The sequence below is a fragment of the Peromyscus californicus genome, unplaced genomic scaffold (assembly GCF_007827085.1).
Source record: "Peromyscus californicus insignis strain IS unplaced genomic scaffold, ASM782708v3 Scaffold_1__1_contigs__length_55948999, whole genome shotgun sequence".
NCBI classification, from domain to species: domain Eukaryota; kingdom Metazoa; phylum Chordata; class Mammalia; order Rodentia; family Cricetidae; genus Peromyscus; species Peromyscus californicus.
In genome coordinates, this window is record NW_026294492.1 from 30,892,819 (window position 1) to 30,909,305 (window position 16,487).

The window sequence follows — 16,487 nt, forward strand, 5'->3', positions numbered from 1 at the left end:
TGTTATAAACAGAGGCCACTCCTCAGAGCTCGTGTTCCTCAGGGTCTTTATACATTCTGTGGCAGTCGGTAAGCACAGGAGGAATGGATTGTTTCACCACCAAGACCTGCCACAAGCTGTCTATATTGCTATCTATGCCCTGTCTTTCACCTCACCAGGCTTCACAACCAACAACACACTTGAATTTCTGGGGGCTTTTTGCTTGAAATCCCCGAGTGTCTAGCTCCATATCAGCATCCTACTTATTAGCAAGCAAATCTAGATTTTGAGCAAAAGCAGAACTTATTCAAAGTTAGCATACAGCATTCCAGATTCACCTAGCAAAGCTGGAAAGCTGAGCTAGAAGCTGAAACTCCAGGGCAGGAATGTTCTGGCAAAGACCACCTTGCTGCTGCTGCTGCTGCTGCTGCTGCTGCTGCTGCACACAGATGCATGGCTTGCACTAGTCAGTGTACCTTTATGGGGATGTGGCTAGACGAAACACCATACCGGACTTGAAAGGCAAGTTATGGGGGAGATGAAGTTCGTTCAAACGGTATCAAGCCTGACAAAGAGTGAGTTACTATATAAAAGGTCAGGTAAGAACATGTATGTTCACTACCTTCCAATTTCTCTTTCTCAACCAGCAAACACAAGAATCACATTGAATCTCTACAAAGGAGAGTAAGGGAACACTTTATTAATGCTTTTTCAGAAAAGCAAATTCCAGGGGCTAGAGAGATGGCTCACTGGAGAAGACCACTGGCTGCTCTTGTAGAGGACCCGGGTTCAATTCTCAGCACCCACAAGGCAGCTCACAACTGTCTGTAACTCCAGTTCCAGGGGATCTGAGGCTGTCTTCAGGTCTCCATCAACACTGCACACATGTGGTGCACATACATCCATGTAAGCACTCACAGACATAAAATAAAAATAAATAAATCTTTTAAATTCATTTTCATCATGCTGAGGGATTCCAGTTTCCTGTTATTATCTGTTTTACAAAATATGAGTCATCAATTACAGCAAATAAGAATAATTTTCATGTCAATGGAGAAGCAAATTATAAGTTAAAAAGTCAAGTTTAATATATATAAAAAAAGTTACACATAAAGGTTTCCTCATTTTTAAAAGTTTGACTTCTGGGATGAAGTAGTTTTTTACACTCAATCTTTTCAAATCTTCAGCAGCTGGTCTTGTCAAGAACACTGAGTACTGGAGAGCAGGAAGCTTTATTCAACCAGCGTGTTCCTTGGCCACATCCATCTGCAGAGGCTTTGCACTTGGCGCTCTGGGGCTATAAGGAATCCTGGAGACTGGGGGATTCTGGCAGGGTTGCCATCTCAGGATGTGCACCTGGCTCATGGCATCCAGCTGGAGGCAGTCCAGAAGCAGGTGACTTTTTATATTTACATATGAATGCGTCTGTTTTTCCAAGGCTAACTTTGAAGCACTCCACTGGCACCAGGGAGCCACAGGGCACCACTCTGCTTGGGCACTGGGAGCTACTAGCTTTCTGTGAAGGCGATGCTGTGTCTGATGTACCAGATCTTTTGTCAGGATTCAGAAACATCCTCATCTCGGGGTCTGTGATGTTGCCCTGGGAAGTCGGGGGAATGCTGTTGCCTCCAAAGTCTCTAAGGTGCCTGTGGTGATCCTCACTGAGCAGCAAGACCATGGCTCCACCAACACGCAGCACCCTGTGACAAAAAAATGGTAATTGGGATGAGTATTTCTTTCTTCTGAAACAACAAACAATCCTGATTTATTTAAAATAGTTGTTAATCTGAAATTTAATTTCATCTATTTAAAAACAAGGGTTTTGATAATTAGGTAGCATCTTCTATAATGCATATTCATTATAGCAATTATGGAATCTCTAGTACAAATCTGCTTTAATTATCTATTTTTGCTCTACTTAAAAGGCAAGCTTCAAAGTAATTGGTAGTCACATTCTAACAAATGATTGTATAATGGGGAAGGCAAATGGCAGAATCCTATGGAATCAGCACATTTAAGAAAGAAAAGGCTCATGACAGAGGTCACCAGGGAGGAGTTGGGACGTGAACAAAGGAGGATCTCATAAAGGGAAGACCCTTTTGAGAGTTGATTTACTCTGTCATTGAAGTCCTGCCAGTGACACATCTGTGGAAACAGTGGCTGAAGAGCACACAGACGTGAGTGACTGAGGACCACAGCAGCGAGGGAGGCGAGGGGCAGTGAGAGTGAGGTAGAAGCTGCAAGGTGCACACACGAGGCTCAGGAGTGACAGGAAGGGCCACGGCTGGGAGCCAGCGGGGCAGAAGCAACCAACGGAGGCACTGAAAGGGGCTCGCCCGGCTGGGGGAACCGGGAAGCGGGGAGCAGAGCTCAGTCTGGAACGTGATGCCACTGAGGGCAGGTCTCAAAAGACAGCGTGGGTGGGGGGTGGGAGTGGGGTTGGTGGTAGGGGTTCTGTACAGCCTGAGGGTTCCGAGAGCGGGCCTGAGGCCGAGACAGGAGGTTTAATGATAAAGCCAAAATGACTGGGATCATCGGGAGGGCAGGAGAACAAGAGGGACTTAAAGGCACGGAGCAGGGACTTCTGCAAGGAAGGACCACGAAAGAGAGCCAGGAGACACACCCTAGAGGAAACTGGGACAACAGTGGTGACACGGAGGCCACAGGACCAGCAAGTGGCCAGGGCTAGATGCCACCAGTGAGCCTGGGACAGAAGGCCCAGGGCAGAAAGAAGATAATGAATTGCTACAGCAGGGACTTGTTTCCACGCTTGATGACCTTCCCACCATTCCTTCCCGGCGTCCACTCAGAAGGCAGATGCAAATGCCTGCTCACTCTAGGAGTCAGCAAGTTCTAGACACTGTCCGATGGTGCTCCCAGCTCCTCTGCCGTCTGCCCACTCCTGCCTTTCTGATGGTGCTCCCAGCTCCTCTGCCGTCTGCCCACTCCTGCCTTTCTGATGGTGCTCCCAGCTCCTCTGCTGTCTGCCCGCTCCTGCCCTTCTGTCCGATGGTGCATCCAGCTGCTCTGCCGTCTGCCTGCTCCTGCCCTTCTTTCCTATGGTGCTCCCAGCTCCTCTGCCGTCTACTTGCTCCTGCCTTTCAAGACCGACGGCCTATCCACTTCCCTCTGGCCAGGGATCCTCTTCAGTTGCTCAAACTCAATAACCTGCCTCTGTCTTGGGACACCTGGTCTCACTGCTTATTCTCTACTTACCACATTCCCTTGTGTGCTTTCTCATCCCCCAGGCCCATGGAGAGGCAGCTCTTGGCCAGGCCTAAGGTACAGCATGCTGTTCTCACTCCAGCAGGGTGTCCTGCCCTATTTTCCCACCGCAGCAGCCGTGACCAGACACTGCCACTCTGACGGGGGTGGGGGGATCTCGCCTGTCCTGCCCACGGCTCTGTTCTCATGACCTAGTGCAGGACACAGGACATCCACACACCTCTGAAAGCATCTTGGGAAGGGACAAGACAAGAGAGGAACGTGGGCAGAGTATGGTTCTTGGGGAAGGGACTGGGAGAAGCAGCCTGGCTGAGGGGAGAAGCCACTCCTCCACAGAGCAGGTGGGAGGAGGTCGGCTGTGGCTGTCTGCCAGAGACAGAAACAAGAAAACGACAAATATCTCTGAACATATAAAAATGTATGTAAGTACAGTGGCAGTGATCATCTTTGAACTCATTTCATTCTCAAAGATGAAAGACTAATGATTAGCGTGGTAAGACTGAGACAATGACATTCTTGGAGACGGAAATTGGTGTGACATTGTCGGGACAGCAGGTTAGTTATATCGTATCAACAATCAGAGTATCTTCAACCCTGGAACGTTACCTGGATTATCCCGAGAAGACGTAAGCAGTAGCAGCAGAGTGACAGTGCTCACCAATGGTGACAGCTAATATCTACCCAGTGCTTGCTATATGCCAGGCCCTGTTTTAAATGCCCTGTGTAGCACACGTCATTTAACCCTTTCAACTCTCCTTTCAAGTACGCACCACCCCCAGCACTGTTATTTTATAGACAAAGACAGAAAATGTCTCTTTTCTAGCACATGAGCATGGCAAGACACTTCATGCGATAGTTACCAACTTATTTATTGTAACTTTTTTCAAACGGCGGAGGAGATAAAGGAGAAAAGATGACCCAAAGTTCTCTGATGAGTGCTCTTGGCCTCTTTCCATGTACATGTGCAGAATTGCTTACAAAAGGGCTATTCAGAAATTATAATGTTGCTCAAAATGCTTGCCCTGAACAGCAATATATTGGTTCTTGATATTGATAATATCTTTAAAATGTCCTGTTATGAAGAGGGTGAGAAAACTGTGTGTACTAAACCATAGAAAAGATTTCTCTTTTCATGGGACACTGCGAGGCCAGGGGCGGATGATACAATGGTACTGCCACTTGACCATGGAGCACACTAGGTCTTAGCAGTTTGGTGGACTCGCTGGTCATCGAGTAACCTTGCTGCTTCGTCACTCACTGGACGTTGGCATGCATAAAAACATGGCCCCTTTACAAAATTCTTTCACAGCTTCCAGATTTTACTGGAAACCGTCTTCTTCCCTGAGCCCATTCCAGGCCTCTTCAGTACATGGAGTTTTCCCTGTTCTTCAAGGTGAGCAAGGTGCATTTCAAATTGGGTTGTAGCACGAATCCTAAAGGGTCTTATTAATAAAAACAAACTTGGAGCCAGGTATTGGGGTGAATGCTGGAAGATCAGAGAAGCAGAACAAGCCACAGCTAACCCCACCTTGCCAGTTCCTCAGCTAATCTTGTTTCCTCAGACTGGAAGCTTCTGAGTCCTCATCCAAATGGATCTCAGCTGAACTGCCTGAAAGCTTAACCAGGCCTAGTTCCTGGTCCTCATGCCTTATATACCTTTCTGCTTCCTGCCATTACTTCCTGGGATTAAAGGCGTGAGTCACCATGCCTGGCTGTTTCCAGGGTGGCCTTGAACTCTCAGACATCTGGATGGATCTCTGCCTCCAGAATGCTAGGATTAAAGGTGTGAGTGCCACCATTTTCTGGTCACTATGTCTATCTAGTGGCTGTTCTGTCCTCTCACCCCAGATAAGCTTATTAGGATGCACAATATATTGGGGGACATAATATATCACCACATTGTGTTCATGTATTTGACATGGAAATAATTAGAAGAAAGCGCAAATGCTCCGCCCAATTCCTAATGTGCTGTCCTGATGAAATGGTTAATGGAGCTGCATGCACAACCTATGCCATCACAGCCGTCCACATTCCTTCCTGGGGACTCCCAATCTGTATGACAACCAGAACCATCTATCTCTACTGTCATTGTGAATAGGTTTACGAAGCACCTCTCCCCTTAATTTTATTAACACAAGTGTCCTCTTGTGATTTTTAGATGTCTAGACCACAAACACCCCTGAATTATTGGGAGAAAAGTTGCATGCATTTAACTGTGAATTTATGTCCCTACATACTTTCCAAGAAGTGGCTTGTGCTAGGATGTCTGGGTAGGAGCTAAGAGGCTGAGCGCTGTCCAGTGCTGAGAACTGTTTTGAGAGCTTTAGATCCATGGAATCCCCTGAACAATACTTGAAGGTATGTATTGTGCTAGCAAAATTAGATATGAAGTGGTCAGGCAGGCTGTTTATGCCTGAGGAAATTACAGAGTAACAGCTGAGACGGGATCAGTCCTTTGCTTCCCAGGCTGGGCTCTCAGTCACTGCTGGGTTGTCTGTGTGAACCTAAAAGCACCTAAGTCAAGAGTCGGGTCACAAAGGCTGGGGGCAGGCGGCAAGGACGCTGGGCCAAAGGAGAAGAAACCCCTTACATTCATGCACATGCTTTGAACTGGACCTAATGAGGCATTCTTAACCATGCAGGAAATCCTGAATATTCATTTTCCTGACTCTGTGGTAAATATTTAAATCGACTGACAGTGGGCAGGCAGGCCGATCCGTCGTTGTCTCCACAGAAACTTCCAAATGCTGCATATGCTTTCTCCTACTCTATCTACCTCCCACCGACTGTGGACAAGTCTAACATCTCTCCGGAAAGTTCCAGTTTAAATGTGTGCCCCAGCTCACACATTATCTCACCATAAACTGGTTAATAGTGAGTGAGCAATCCAGTTAGGTTCACAGGCGGTGCTTATGAGCTCGGGCAGTACGACAGAATCACACTGGCAGCTTTTACGAAACACAGCCAGGCCCAACCCTAAATTAAATTAGAACTGCGGACAGTGGTGCGAGATGGGCAGCCCTATTTTAAAAACGCCCTGCAGTGACTGTAACATGAAGTCAGGGTACGACTGGAGGGGACTATCTGGGGATGTTCAAGAGATGCCTGTCTCACGTGCTGCGGAGGGGACTATCTGGGGATGTTCAAGAGATGCCTGTCTCACGTGCTGCTTTGAGGGGGCGGAGCCAGGGATGCAGACACAGGGAGAGGTCTGGCTCGCCTTTGAAATTTATTTATTTCTCTTATCTATGTTTGTGTACCTGCATGCCACGGCGCGCGCACGCGCACGCACACACACACACACACACACACACACACACACACACACGGGGGGCAGAGTTGTCATTCCAGGGTCAGCTCTGGCTCTCTGCCCCCACCTCACGCGGGATTATTGGGACTGCAGATGTGGTGTGCGTTACTACATTAGGTCCATCGGGCTGGGCCTCGGGGAGATGGTCCAGTAGATAAGGTACTTGCCATGCAAACACGAGGTCCCGAGGTCAAGTCCCCAGCACTCATGTAGAAGAACAGACGTGGTAGTGTGTGCCTGAGATCCTAGCATGGGGGTTGGGGAGACAGAGATCCCTGGGGCTTGCTGGTCACAGTCTAGCCAAATCTGAGAGCTCTGTGTGGTTACAGTCTAGAGCTTCATGTTCAGAGAATTTGTCTCAAAAAATGGAGGGGAGAGTGATACAGAAAGCTATCACCAGAGACTTCTGGCCTCCGCTCACGTGGACATGAACGAACACACAAGCACACATACAAGTGAGAAACACGACACACCCAGCTGACAAGAGGCAGTGAGAGGGCTAACAGGCAGGCTTAGACCTTGAGCCGGGCTGAGCCTTCCTCACGGAAGACACTGAATTTGCTCTTTCCAAATATACGCTCAGCTGGTGACATATTACTCCCATGGCACGCTCATAACACTCATGTTGCTCTGGTCCATCAAATGTCCAGCTGACATAATTTATCGTGGATTGATCCCTTATTTTTCTCTATTTATTCCTGTGTCAACGTAAAAGACTGGAAAATGTTTATCTAGGCCTCACTGTTTGAACCTCTCCAAAAAATACTTCTGTTAAATTATATCCTGAATTCAACATTGGAAAGCTTGGCCCTGCCCCCACCATTCTGGCCTGCAGTTCAGCTGCTCTGTCATCAGGTACGGGTTAATCTTTCTGGACCCCAGTTCCTCATCTGTAAAGTGTGGGGTCTGACCGAGAGGATGCAGGTGTGGAGGATTAAAAACACATATTGAAATTATCCACTCTGATGACTGGAACAAAAGCCATTTTTTTTCTCAATAAAATGAATGGTATAAGAAGACACAGAAAACAGTTTTACACTTCTAACTTTTAGAAAATTAAACATTAAAATTTTGGGAAATTACTGCACTGTGAACAGACTTAAGGGCAATGATATATTTTGGCTAAATGGCCTGTAGCTAAAAAAGAAATTATGGAAATAAATTCAACAACTTACCTTTCCATTTCCTGTAGGATGCTTTTGATGTCTTTTCCTAACTTGAATTTTTTCCCAAATGGAATGTCAGAAATAATAACATCGACGCTTTGTGATGGCAGCGGTAACTCTGCAATGGAGAAACCAGACTCTGGTTACGGCAAGGTCAGGTATTGGCCACCTCAACAAGACACTGACCTACTCAATAAAATGTAGAGTTTCTATATTGTTTCTATGAGATGACAAGACTCAGGATGCTTTGGAGATCGAAGACAAAGAGCAGCAACACTATTGTGTAATCCTCCCTGGTCTGGCAGGGTTGCTGGCAGGAGGAAACTCAGAGGGCAGAGTGTTGCAGAATATTATTTTAAGGTGTGTTACTTTTGTTTATGTTGAATTTGTTTAACTCTGTGAAGCTACTGTGTTACTAAAACACCTGATGGTCTAATACAGAGCTGAATGGCCGATAGCAAGGCAGGAGAGAGAGAGAAATAGGTGGGACTGGCAAGACAGAGAGGACATATAGAAGGAGAAATCTAGGATAAAAAGAAGTAGCCAGAGGAGGAGGACATCAGGGGCCAGCCACCCGACTATACAACTAGCAATGGAGTAAGAGCAAGATTTACAGAAATAGAGAAAAGGAAAAGCCCAGAGGCAAAATATAGATGGGATAATTTAAGAAAAGCTGGCTAGAAACAAGCCAAGCTAAGGCTGGGCATTCATAACTAAGAATAAGACTCCCTGTGTTTATTTGGAGGCTGGGTGGCAGGCCCCTCAAAAGAGTAAAAGAAAAACCAACAATAGCAGAGTCTTTTAAAGATTGTCTTTTTATTTTTACCAGAGGTCTTTAAATCCTTGAAAATAGTCCTCTCTCCTCTTTCCCTCCTTCAGCCCACAACATCAGTATCTACAGGAAGTACCACTGACTGAGAGTTGTTTACCTAAGGGTGTCTGCAACACAGACTGTAGGCCAGAGTTGGCTAGCACCCAACTCCTAAGACAGCACACAGTGAAACCCTGTAAATTAAGTGCTCTGAACTGCCTGTGGATGGATCATCTGTCACTAAGGACAAGGCCCTAAAACAGGACCAGCAAAAGCAAACAATTCTGTTTTACATCTCTGGAGGATGATTCAAGAATGGGGAAAAAGGTTAGTTTGAAAACTGGGTCTTACTGGGCAGTGGTGGTGCACGACTTTAATCTCAGTACTCGGGAGGCAGAGCCAGGTGGATCTCTGTGAGTTCGAGGCCAGCCTGGGCTACCAAGTGAGTTCCAGGAAAGGCGCAAAACTACACAGAGAAACCCTGTCTCGAAAAACCAAAAAAAAAAAAAAAAAAAAAAAAAAAAAAAAACCAAAACAAAACTGTGTCTTTTGAACAAAAGAACTACTTGGGTTCTCCTTTGTATTCTGGCAGAAAGATGGGTAAAAAAAATACTTAAAATACAGGGCTGTGGAGCTAAGATTCTCTCTTGAAAGGCTTTACGGGCCCTCAGGTATGTTTTCAGGCATAAACACAGGATTAGTTGGCGGAGGGCTTTTCTAGAAGCGGACACACTCTCTCTTCTGTTTTTCCCTTGTATTTTCTATGGCTTGTCATCCCCTCCTGTGTCCAGGTCTGGGGCACTCACGTTCTGTCAGAAACAGACATTCTCTTAGTTGTTTAAAGTTAGTTCTACACTACAATGAACTCAATCATCTTGCTCTGACTTCCTCTGTCCCTCAGCTGATTCATTTTTTCTATGTCTGCATTTTATTAAACACCTCCCAGGCCGCAAAGGGCTAATTAGTGAAATGTTCCCCTGAATCGGAAAGTGTCTGTGCTAAAACATTGTGGATGGCATATTTTTGGGTCACAGACTGCTTCAGTCATCCTGAAAAAAGGACCACAGAGCCCTGGAAACAAACACTACACTGGAAACTGTAACCTGTCTCTTTCCATCGTGGCCAAAAGCAATGGAAACGCTTCTTTCTCTGGCTCATCACCTTCCCCGGTCGGTCACCTGCTGCGGGGTCTTCTATGCTCATAACTCTTTTGTTTATATCAACTAAGTATAGGGAGGCGCAAATAATGTCATCCAATTTTTTGCTTTGTTTTTGTTTCTTGAGACAGGGTTTCTGTGTAGCCCTGGCTGTCCTGGAACTCACTTGTAGACCAGGCTGGCCTCAAACTCAGAGATCTGCCTGCCTCTGCTACCAAGTCCTGGGATTAAAGGCGTGCGCCACCACCAGCCAGCAGCTCGCCTGTTTTTATGTGTGCCACATGCACATAGTGCCTTTGGAGGACAGAAGTGGCTGCTGGATTCTGAGACTGAAGTCACAAACAGTTGTGAGCTGCCATGTGGGTGCTGGGACTCAACCCCGGGAAGAGTAGCCCGTGCTTTTAATAACTGGCCATCTCGCCAGCCCCTAAAAGTAGTCTTAGACATGTAAAATGTACTTTGGCAACTGGGTTGGGATACCATTTAATTTATAACTCAGTAAGGAATATTGCTGAAAAGGAGAATGCTAAAATTATACACTTTGGAAATACCCATTATTCTACATGATGGTGGGCATAAAAACAACACATATTTGTGCACATTAAGGCTTTAATCAAAACGTAAAAGTCTGAACACTGCCCGGGGTGTGGTGGCACACGCATTTAATCCCAGCACTTGGGAGGTAGAGGGAGGTGGAACTCTGTGAATAGCCAGCCTGGTCTACGAAGTGAGTTCCAGGACAGCTAGAATTGTTACATAGATAAACCATCTTGGGAAAAAAAAATCTGAACACTGAAATAATTGTAGTATTCACTCATCTATCAATCAGCTTCATAGACACAATTGTTTCTGATCCTGTGTTGTCAATGGTTTAAAGCTGTTTTTCATAAACTGCCTGTGAGCTTCAAAGTTCTTTCATATTTAAAAAACTTCTTGGACTACATTTACATTTGAGAACACATTTTATCTAGAAGTGTTCAAGCCTCAGAGCAAAGTCCACTAAGTGCAGGCTACTGTCAATTCTACCTCAGGTGGAAAATGGGAACATTCTGGCCTTCAGAGTCCTTCCACTCAGTGACTCCAGCAAACATACAATTCAAATAAGTCGTCTCTATTGTTTTTATTTTACCAAGTGTAGACTCAACAGAATTAGAACCTCGGTTCCATTACATTCTATTCTAGAATATACTCCTGTCCAACTAAAACCAAGAAAGTCATCAGAAGATTCTTGCCACAAGACATCCAAGGTATATTTACAGGATGAATTTTATCTTGTGCAATATTGAACTCAATTATCTGTTCATGCTTGCCTGCTTGCTAACTTTATTTTTAATAACAAATCATCAAAAAAGTCATAATTGTAAGAACACTTGCAATTGAATAGTGAACAACATGAAATTAGAAAACCAGCCTTTCCATGTCAATGAAAAGCCATGTTTTACACACACAGTGATGGTAAACGCATTTTCTTCAGCTGCATGAGACAAACATCTGGCTTTGATCCACAAATGTCATTAAAATCACTCCTAAGCCTTGAAGTAAATGCTAGGTGGTTCTATTATTAGACTTGTCTCACTCGGTCACAGTGGACAGGAAATGTCAGCAGACTTCATTCATGTTACATGCTCTCATGAACTCACTGGCGCTAAGAGTTCATTACAAAATAGAAATGTTACCAAACAGTACAATGACAGCATGCGAACATTTTTGAGGTGAGTTCTCACCCATTTTCTGTTATACTTCATGTACACCTCGCCAACCATGTCCTGTGTTTGCTGGCAACTCCGCAGAGGTAACACCAGCCAGGCCAGCAGGGCGGGAAATAAGTATTAGAGGAAAACACAGCAGAATGAAGGGAAGGAAACGACATGGTCTTAAAAACAGCTCATTAAACTCCTGAACAAGGGTGGCAATGAACGGCACAAGTGTGGCAAAGAATCTTGTTATAATGAAGCCTGTTGATGAGTGACGAGCTGTGGGATGTCTGTCGGGATGCAGTGTAAACATTCCCTTTACTTAGTCACCTTGTAATTACATGACACATGTGTTTCTTTTGCTTAGATCTGTACGTTACAGCTTCTACCATATGTTAAGAATGTGTATATGTCAACAGATGAAAATGCCTAGTCAGTGATGAGTTCTCACTTCCCAAGATAACTGGTGGCACAACGTTTATTCTATTCCACATTTTCACGATGATTAAAACTCGGGAACAAATTTATAGAATTTCTTATTATTAAGTGATCATCTTAGTTTATACTAGCGGAGGGTTACAACACAAAGTGAATGCTAACAAGAAGCAGAAATAATAAAGCCATTAAAACCAATAAAAAGTAAATAATAAAGTGGGGTCAATGAGCTGGCTCAGTGGGTAAAGGCGCTTGCTGCCAAGCCTGATGACCACAGGTCACTCCCTGGGCCCCATGCTGGAGGGAGAGAAGTGACTCCTGTAAGTTGTCCTCTGACGTTACATGTGTCAAATGAAGCTCACGTGCCACACACACACACAAATAAATATAATGCAATAGAATAAGATGATGGTTTTATATAAATAAAACTCACTCTATTTAAGAACAGCAGAGGTACCTTTCCTTGTAGTTAAAGTGAAACTTTACGGAAAACATCTCTAAAGTGAATCAGCAGTGAAGCTGGGAATGTGGCAGAGGGTCGGCGGGCAATCATCGTGCCCTCCCTCAGGCCTGCAAGGTGCCGTGGAGAAAGCAAACAGATTCAAATACCCCGGCTCTGAGACAGCTTAGGACGCTGTTCTCTTAAAGGTCTCAGGAAGAGCCTCCTCAAAGAACCAGACTCACGAGAACTTGATTTGGTCATCTCTGATTACTCTAGAAATCTGGGTCTTAAGACTGAGCAGTGGTCACCGCTGAAAATAACCATGAGCGCGCGATCAGCCTGAATCTTCCTGGAGGCGGCTCTCTGGAGCTTCTAATGCAAAACTGATCCTAACATTTTCCCTGTGGTGCCCATTTCTGCTGCTTTATCTCTCTAGAAGAGAAACTACAGAAACACACTCTGTTCTTTGGGATTATAGGTTCAATATTTACTTGTGGCCAAGAGCAGGATACTTCTTCCTGAGCAGAATGAAATGAGCTGCTTTTTAAAAAGAGAGTATGATACCAATGAGCTGCTTTTTAAAAAGGACAGTGTGATACCAAGTAACCAAGCAGGCAAGGAGCTCAGAGATGCTGCTTAAAGAGCTCAAGGAGCTCAGAGATGCTGCTTAAAGAGCGCCAGGCCACAGAGGTTAGGGACATAGGACAGGGACTCTGCATGCGTGGTGCCTGCTCCCATCTACCACTGCTGATTTCCTATCACAAAGAGCGGGTGATGGTTACATCCATCCTGGTTTGCCCAGACCTCCCTGGGTTCTTGAAAGTATTGGTTTAGCACCCATGGTGGGCGACTAACTCACTTCTCTGTGTCTAAGCAAAGGATTGGCTTATTCATTTCATACAGCTCAGGTGAAAGAAATTCAAATAATTTCTTCTCCCTCTAATACTCTAATGCTCTGGTTGCAGCCTTTCATTCCAGACCATGAGATGGCAATGAATCAGTTGTAATAAACACATCTTCAAAAAGTGTGCTCCAGCTTAAGTGCTGTGGAAACTACATAAATAGCACTTCCCGGTCAGGAATGTTTTGAAAAAAAAAAAAAAAAAAAAAAAATCAAACAACTGTAGTAGTGGAAGTAATGTGCATGTTAGCCCCAGAGTTCCCACAGGGCACCAGCAACCACACCCGTGCACCAACGGAGTGGCTCTTGTTTTGTTTCTTACGATCTTACCTGTGACAGACACTTTAAGTAAGTCAATCTTGTCGGCGAGGCCTGCGGCCTTCAGATTGTCACACGCACCACGTAACTGCGTGTCACTGACATCAGCACCCACGTAATATACATCCTGTGGGAAAGAAGTCCATACTTTAAGTATAAATAAATCCACTAAGTAGTTCAGCAATTAAGAAAATCCTCTTGCATTTTTATTAAAGGGCAAAAGGAAAGTTAACGGATTCTTAATTTCAAGTTAAAACAGTTTAAAGTGTTTTTTAAAAATACACAATAGTAAATTTTAAAGTCTGTTAAATATTTTACCATTATAGATGCCTAAGGAATTTGGAAATTAGTATAATATAGATATGAATAATTATTATAATCCTGTCATATTTTCTTAACTTCTTCAAAGCATTTAAAGAATATAGAAATTTAATTAACTCTTCAAAATCTATTATAATTATAGTAAACAGGAACTCATATAATTAAAACAATCCAAAACCAGACTATCTACTTGTAAAATATTGGTAAGTGGCTTAATTATTAAAATAGACACATCACTTGATTTAGAGCAAACCTTGAACTTACTGGCCACTCTTCAGCAGCTTCCACAAGTGTGGTCCCAAGGCCACACATGGGGTCCAGAACCAGTGCCCCGGCCTAATTAGAGAAGCAGAAGTTGCTGTTACTCAGTCTGCTGTAATAGACCTTCTGTAAAAGAAGCCTAGAGCTGGGGAGTCATTAGCTCGGGAGTCAAGATTCCGTCTCACACTGTATCCAGCTCAAGTCCCAAGGCATCTGTCACGGTTCGAGGCAGGAGGGAGCCCAGTGTGGTCGAGGAACAGCGAGTGGGAGGTGGGGGAGTGGGGGCGGGTCAAAGGCGATGGTAACACTGGAGATGCAGCCAGGGAATGACAACACTATGATCCCCAGACCTGAGAGGTCTACAACAACACGCGGCCCATAATACATGCCCACCCAAAGCAGGACACCTGGGACTTTACTCTTTCTGGAAGTCAGGCTGATGAAATGGTCACCATTTGAATGGCGGAATACCATCACCATGGCAGAGGGAGGGCATGCAGGACACGCTGTGCACTGCTTTGAATGGCATAATCTGGATGTCACTCACACACGACTTCCTACAGAATCAGGCTGGTTAAACCATGTAAGTCACATGGTTCACAAAGCTTCAAGGAGTCAGGACAATGTAATACTATTGGGAGGGAAATAGAAATTTGGAGAAAAAAAAACTAATTACTCCCACTGTGGAGATAACATCCTGTCAGAGCTTGTCAGTACCCTAAGGATTCTGGTTCTATCGATGAAGGACAGGCAACTATTCTAGGGTGTGATTAAAGAAGTTACATGGTATTGCAGTTGGAGGGGATCGTGCTGGCTGCTCTGGAGCATGAACCACAGGAGGCTGGTTATGGGGTCCAGGCAGGAGAGATTAAGAATCCTACTGGTAGGAGTCATTGGATTCTGGGTGTATTTTAAAAGGTGGAGCCAGAAGGAAGGTTTGGCTGTGGACTGTTGAAGAAACCCAACAGGCTGGAATGACTAAACCCTTTGCCTGACCAGCAGGGGAAGAGCTGTCTTACTGGTGGGGACAGAGGTGTGGAGGGAGAGTTGAAGGAGTGGGAAACTATTCTGACACGGTAATTTTGAGACACCTTAGAGTTCTGGGTACGGACGATGAGTGAGTCACTGGAGAGATGACTCTAGAGCTCAGGTCCAGGTTACAGATATAAATTTGGGTACAGTCAACGTGAGTCAGCTGCTAAGTGGTATTCAAAGCCTAAGACTGGGTGAGATCACTCGGGAAGCAAGGGAGTTAAAAAGGGACGTCTGTGCGTCAGGCCTGGCTGCTCTACACGTAGATGCTCAGATGAGGCTCAGTCATGCTTACTGAGAGGTGGTGCCTGGGCTTCAGGAGGCGAGCTCACGTGGTGCCTAACCAGCAGAGAAAATCTGTTTCAGGGAGAGTGGTCACGTCATCAAATGTTAAAAAGATGATGGGCAGGTTCAGGGAGGTCTTCAGGAAAGCAGTGGGTGATGAGAGAATGGGAAGGCAGGAACCGGAGGCAGTGTATATCAGTATTTCCAGCAGTGTTTTGTTGGTAAAAGGAAATAGAGAAAGGAACCTTGGACTTATTAGAGGATTTTTTTTTTAAGTTGCAAGCTATTAGAGAAAAGGGCAGGGTGATGCCAATGGCTCATTAGAGTCCTTAGGTATGAAAGAGGAAGCTGAATCCAGAACCTGGTTCTAGGGTGGAACAGACAATTCACTACTGAAGGACAAAAGGCAATGTTACGTGGGCGCAGACTCACACGAAGAGAACACACTAGTTCTGGACTAGTGTTCAAGTCAAATAAGAAGGAAGAGAAATGAAAATGTAGAACCAAAGACAACTACTGTAAGAGAGCAGAGTCCTTCCTTTTAAAGAAACAGGGCCTTGCAAAGTTACCGAGGCTGTTCTCAAATTCTTGGGCTCTTATGCTCCTGCCTCAGTTTCCCAAGTAGCTGAGACTATAGGTCCACATTTCCACACCTGGAGAAGAGCAGGATTCTTGAAACAGAGACATCCAGAAGGCACGCCCTTCTGGATTTGACATGGCCTAGGATGTGACGAGGGCAGATGGTTAGAAGGAGGGAGCCAATAAACCAAGAGGCAGGCTGTCGCCTGGCTATGGGGTCATTAAGAAGCAGACAGGACTAAAGGCTTATACTCTAAGGGGAACGGTAGGGAGAGAGGTCTGTACCTGACTGGCATAATCTAATACCATGCACTTTGAGGACAGAAGAAAGAAAAAACCAGCGAGGAGCAAGCAGGACACCTACCCCACCTCAGGTTGAGAGGCACTTGGATGTGGGAGGAAAACATCCTTCACTGGACATGTCTACAGAGGAAGCGGGGTCCCCAGGGCACAGCCAGGTGTCAGAACCAGACGGTACCTGAAGGAAAGAAGCAAAATATCCTTCAGGAAAGGAAAACTGTGTCCTGGCACCAAACATAAGTCTACATCAAGACAAAGGTAAGATTTCAGG

General features: G+C 45.1%; 1 protein-coding gene across 4 annotated transcripts in view; it reads right to left on the minus strand.

The window, feature by feature from the left end:
- Positions 1–652: 652 nt before the first annotated feature.
- Thumpd2 (THUMP domain containing 2) overlaps positions 653–16,487 on the minus strand; it is a 40,495-nt gene continuing 24,660 nt past the window's right edge. For 3 of the 4 annotated variants that reach the window (XM_052746393.1, XM_052746392.1, XM_052746394.1), the window contains exons 7-10: positions 14,024–14,095; positions 13,451–13,565; positions 7,690–7,798; positions 653–1,679 (exon numbers count right to left, since the gene is read on the minus strand). In XM_052746393.1, the coding sequence (XP_052602353.1) occupies positions 1,277–1,679; positions 7,690–7,798; positions 13,451–13,565; positions 14,024–14,095 (699 nt within the window). In that variant the 3' untranslated portion in view covers positions 653–1,276. Of the gene's footprint in view, positions 1,680–7,689; positions 7,799–13,450; positions 13,566–14,023; positions 14,096–16,487 lie in introns of those variants that run through there. The other variant, XM_052746395.1, reaches the window with a different exon arrangement.